Raw genomic sequence first — 6,000 nt, 5'->3', positions numbered from 1 at the left:
GAATGGGTTGGGATATAAATGAAACAAAACAAGTAGAAATGTAAGAATTTGTTTTTAATCACAGCCAAACAACTGAAAATTGGAAAAAGGCTGAATACATTGCCAATAAAAAAAACTATTTGAGTGCTGTGGCAGGTCTGTTAGCTGAGACGAATGGGCTGCATGGTCTTGCATTGATCATCTGACAGCCATAAATGGCTGCTGCTGAGCAGACAGGACGGGGAGGGTAGTATGTCATTGGAGCTGGGTTCTGACATCGGAGGCAAGGCTGCCGATTTCAAATAAGGTGCATTTGTAATGTGTGTTGCCAAAAAAATCTGAATTACCAAATCCTCTCCAAATGAACTTGTCTAGTATGTTCACAAATATTTAAACAATTTTAAAATGTAGTTATTCCTAATGAAGCCAAACCTTGTCTCCTGAGTACCCCAAAATACCACCCAGAGGAAGGCGAATTAATCTGTTCAAAGCCACGATCCATTCCTTCACTTTGAGAGCCAGCAATATCCAACATCAAAAGGTATTGGTATATAAAGGACATATATAATTCGATATTCAGAACAAATCTTTTGAATACAAAGTTCTGTACATTGTACAGTGTGAGTGTATTGACCTAAATGACTCAGTGGTAATGGCTGCTGTAGCCGCCACAGATGGAAAAGCACAAGTCTGACAAATACTTTCTTTTTTTCTAATAAAACATATTGAATGCTTTTGTCAGGATCCTACTGCCAATGTAATACCAACGGGAAGACTTGCAATTGCAAATGTTAAAGTTTAAAGTAATTGTTATCCAAATTGTAAATGGCTGTCTCTCTGTCTCAAGCTGCAAAAAAAGACTATTCAATTTCATTTTGATATCAATGTCAATTTTTCAGATATCCATGCAAACAAAGAAATGGGACAGCATTTGTAATGCATTCTTCCTGTATCACACAGCACAAACATTCTTCACTCATTCAGGAAAAATACAGGGAATCAAGTGTCACAACAGAAGCTGTTTATTCCATTATAAATATAATTCTCAGATTGATGTGATTTTTATTTTTTCATCACTCATCATGATAGTTTCACTCTGGCAGCCCGCTGTGCTCTAGCTGTCGGGCAGATTATGACAAAGCCTGTTATTAACAAATAATCATCTGGCAAAGACGATACTGAAAAACACTGTCAAAACATGATCAAAAATACAAAAGCCCAAAATTCACTCAAACATGAAGTTTTTATGTGCATTCAGATCATGCAGTGCAGGGTAGAACATTGTGTTATAATAATATGATTTGATCTCCTTATAAAATGACAAAGAAATGACAAATCTACCAACCTGGGCTCCACAAAAAAGAAAAGAAACCCTACAAAGCTGGCAGATCATCAGAATCCTGACAATGTACTGCCATAAAACTGCAACAGTTTCACAAATATGGGAATTAGCACATGTGGCATTATGCGAATGAAAACAGGAAAATTACTCTGCAGGGATACTATAAATGAGCTTTTATGTGCTAAGGGTTGTTGAGGAGCCAATGTTCTCAGGGGCTGAAAAGAACCTTTGTTATGGCAAAGATGCACCTTTGATCCCTGGAGGCTGTTCCTGTGCTCGCTCTTATTGAAAATACATTAAAATATATAGCATTCACAAGAAAGTCATAGCATCTCATGCACAAGAAACTGTATCGACTACTTCAGGGGCCCCTGAGATGCAACATGAAAAGTGGCAAGAAACCCCATTCCACCCTCCGTTGATGCTTTTCATGCAAGCACTGGTGATTCCCCACAACCACAATCTTCCAGCAGGTAAAATCAGGGACCAAGCAACTGCACTTGTGCATTTGCATTTCACCGTCTATCACCTGGTTATTTATGGAGAAAAGCAAAAATACAATACAATTGGTTAAAAATGTATTAAACAGTGTGATCATACCGTAGGCTGCCAGATTGTAAGCAACCACTTTGGTTTGTTTTCGGTGTGTCTCAAAGATGCATTGACTGTTGGAAAGCCATCCAAAAGGATGCAGGTCTTTCAGCTCTTCGACTTCACAACAACAGAAGGAGGTTGGAGGCAACTGGCCCCACACAACTACAAATCTGTATAGTTCTTGGTGGACCCTGAGTCTCTGAATTGAACAACCACCCCTGCGACAAAAAATACAAATAAACAAATAAGTAAAAGCACTCACATTTGTGAGCAGCATGGAAAAGCCAAACATTAGTGCTATGACCAATACTTGACAACTTTAAAGGTCCATGGTGGCTAGAATCAATCTCCAGTTTGGTCGAAATCGATTACGCTGCCTAATTGCTTTCCCTGATAGGATATCTTGGATCTGATCTAATTCCTGTGAAATGAAAAACGAGTCCAGAGGTTCACAGAGGTGGACCACGGGACCAGGGTCGGACCTCCACCCTGACACCACCACGCCCGCTGTCTCTATCTCGTGGTTTGATTCAGTATTGCAGAAGGTAGATTGCTTAGAAATATTCATCGTTCTTGCGCTCAAAGTGCCATCTCCTCATGCAGGAGGCATTAAAAGAAAACCCACCTCCAAGCACCCGAACATATTCAGCCAAAACGCTTCAGTTGGATGGAAAATAAACTAAACACCCGTGCAAAATACGCAGCGTAATGACGGGGCGGCGCAAACGTGTGGCGGTGTGAAGAGAAATAGGCTGCGATACTTTGTGTCCCGGAGTGTGGAAGTAGTCCGGAGAGATCCACTTTCACAGTGATTCAGTGCGCAGCGGGGACGCGGAGCGGAGCGGAGGCTGTCGGTCCTCACCATCCTTCCCATTGGCTGCAGCGGGATGCTCGGTGACTCTGGCGCTTCCACAAGCCTCATATGTAACCGGAGCCGCCGGAGCTTCACAATGGAGCGAAAGAGGGAGACTTCACCTGTAGATATTTGACGATTACCCGTTTCTCTCTAAAAACTCTCTTGAAGCGCACTCTGCGCGCTTTGGATATTGCACCGCTGCACAGTCCACTGGAAATAACTTCATTATTCCGCGTGTTCTCTTTTTCTTTTCTTTTTTCTCTCTAATTATTTGCGGGTGACGGCCGCCCTGCGCTCCGGTTTAACGGGATACTGCAGGCTGCATGGAGGGATGTCGGCATGGCTTGTACCAGGAGAACCAAAACTTTGGTGTCCACATGCGTAATCCTGAGCGGCATGACCAACATCGTGTGCCTGCTCTACGTCGGATGGGTTACTAACTACATCGCCAACATTTACATCAAGGTCCCGATGCCTCCGCCGGAGAGAAAGTTGGAAGGCGACAAAAGAGGGGACACTCTCCGGATCATGCAGAGGCTTGATCGGCTGGAGACTGTGGTCAACCAGCACATACAAGGTACAGCATCTCGTATTATGAACTTATTGTTGTAATAAAGCTATATTACTCTAATTACACAGCACGATCATTTTCTTGGAAAGTTTGACTGGTCGAATGCATTTTCACTTTTAACAGCGTGGAGCAGTTTGCAAGGTGCATAGTGTTGCAATGTATGTTTGCAAATGGGAACAGCAGCACGAACTTGTTTTTGTTTGTTTTTTTTCCTTTTGAAGATCAGGTTATTCAGAGGGTGTGAGAGAGGACAAAGCACAGGAAGAAAAGCTGCGTGTCCCCCCAGGATTAGTACAGTTGAGGCTGCAACCTAACGTTACAAGCATCAAACAGTGAGCCGTAAGCAGGCTGCAGCATTACAATATTTAACTGCTGATCTAGTGTAGGTACATAGAATTCAATCTGGTGATCATTTCCCTTCTCATTCACACATTGAAACGACCTGATCTCATTTAGTGAGTGCCAAATGTATGCTGGTGGCAAGGCTAGTTTGGACTGTGATTACATTGACATTCACTGTATATTCCCCGTATTTCATATAAACCCTGCACCTCCATTTACCTTGAAAATGTGCAGCAACATCACATAATGACCCCCTTGGAGACCAAATCAAATAAAAGGTTCCCTGTTGGCTAAGAAGGATGTACAATATTATGTCAACATATTTTTAAGATTTACAGCCGCAGTAAGTTTCAGTTTGAGAGCAAGAAACCCTGCAAAGACCATTTTCTGATTGGCTCCCCAGCAGATACCTCATAATGTGATGGTAGAAACTTATTCTCCGCTCCCTGAACGTCATTGGACATGTTCTTGTGCTGTTAGGAATGTCAAGAATCCCTTTTGCTGAGATTCCTAGCTGGTGTACAGTTACTTTACGCACGATCACACACAGTTAATCTCTTTCCACTCTGTTTCTTTAAAAGAGCTATTCTTGTCATCTGGGGGGGGGGGGGGGGGGGGGGGGGGGGCTCACTTTGGGCAGGTCCCAATTTGAAATGGCACAAGGGTGCTGCAAAACTGAACTGCAGACAGAAATCTACTCATGCTTCTTTGAGCAATAAAGCTCTGTGCTAAGCCTGGGTAAACATTCCTCCTGGAGGCAGGTCTCTATTTCAGCTTGGCACCCATCGACATATGTAGGGTGGAGCTTTATTGAGGCGCCCCCAGCGACCTACCACCAAGGTGCATGTTTCAGTTTCTTCTGTTGCGTCAACGGAAAAGATCATTTCATGCTCGATTTGTGCCAGAAAAATCAGCACGGTAGACATGGCGACTTCAGTGATTTTACTTTTAAGCGAGCCTTCGTCTGTGACTAAAGAAGAAAGGTTTCCAACTTCAAAAGATTACTTGTAAACATAGATAACTCAGACATCCGAGGAGTGCTTAATCTTGATGTGCTGACGACCCTACACGGTACATTTTGAAGTGCCCGTTTTAACAAAAACTCTGACATATTCAGGAATGTGCTTATTTACGCCCTTGCATTAAAGTTTGATGAAGAGATTGAAAATCCTTTCATTTCTGTAAATGCGAGGCGAAAGCCAGCCGCTGCGTAGCCGAGCTCCACAGGAAAGAGTGGAAACAGGGAAACAACTTGGCTGGCTCTATCCAAAGGTTAAAAAAGCCTGCACGCAGTACCTCTGAGGCTCACTAATTAACTTGTTACATCTCTGAAGTTTCTGCACAAGGGCCAAAAATAACTCCCATACACAACCCCATTTAAACCATACCGTTTTGTCTTTACTTTTTGAGATTTTGTACAGATTAAACAAACACAAAATATTATCTTAATTGGTAAAAGGTGCTGGCCGGTGGATTCTGTACATTTCAAGAGATGCTTGCGTTTATTGCCTTCAAGCTAAGATATGTGGCTGCTGCCCGCGTCTTCACACTGTGATCAGTAGTTTTGTATCAATCCTCTCTTCTAACTCCACAAAGAGAATAGACGTCTCTCCCAAATGTGAAACTCTCCCTTTAATAGCCGACTGCAGCTCATTGTCTTTTCAAGCTTCCTTTAAAACTGGGACAGCCATTCTTTAATTAGTTTTAAAAACGTCATGCATATCAAACATTTCCACTTGTTCTGCACTCATTCTCTCCTCAGCTTATGCACAATCACACTGCATCTTTAGAGGCTGCTTTGGGAGCTGCTACCTACTTCTGTTTGTGAACCTGTTTTCAGGGCCATGACATAGACTGCGGGGACGTGCCAGAGATCACATTATTAGTACAACAGTAAATCCCTGTATGAATCATTTCCATGGTTTGGGAGCTGAATCTTTTGGGGCGATTACTGGAGAAGACTGCAAATGACAAATGATTGTGTATCTATAGCATTAACAACCTAGGTGGATGTCCTGCTAATTCAAGTGCAATCTATATTTTCATAGTGTTGCCATGTAGTTTGATCCCTCTAAAAATGTCTTTGCAATTCAAAGAAAGCAATTATCAGAAAAAGAAAAATACGTTCAAATTGCAAAGCAAATCGATTCATGTTCTGACTCCTAAAGCGGCTGTTACTGTCATCGGTTTATGAGGAACCTGAAAGACGCTAAAGCACTTTTGACAGCATCTTTAAAAATAAATTTTCTACTTATATCTTTATGGGAGACAAGTTGGAAATTAATATTCAGACTGATGCATTTTTTAGCTTTGTAC

At 42.1% G+C, this 6,000-nt stretch overlaps 1 protein-coding gene across 1 annotated transcript in view; it reads left to right on the top strand.

The window, feature by feature from the left end:
* Positions 1-2,679: 2,679 nt before the first annotated feature.
* The window catches only part of galnt18b (UDP-N-acetyl-alpha-D-galactosamine:polypeptide N-acetylgalactosaminyltransferase 18b), a 92,914-nt gene continuing 89,593 nt past the window's right edge, over positions 2,680-6,000 (top strand). Inside the window, exon 1 of the mRNA XM_080458750.1 lies at positions 2,680-3,348. Within this exon, the coding sequence (XP_080314876.1) occupies positions 3,111-3,348 (238 nt within the window). The 5' untranslated portion in view covers positions 2,680-3,110. The remainder of the gene's footprint in view (positions 3,349-6,000) is intronic.

This window comes from Lipophrys pholis (assembly GCF_963383615.2).
Source record: "Lipophrys pholis genome assembly, chromosome: 2".
Taxonomy (NCBI): domain Eukaryota; kingdom Metazoa; phylum Chordata; class Actinopteri; order Blenniiformes; family Blenniidae; genus Lipophrys; species Lipophrys pholis.
The sequence above is the reverse complement of the archived record's forward strand: the minus strand, read 5'-3'. Positions and strand labels throughout refer to the sequence as shown.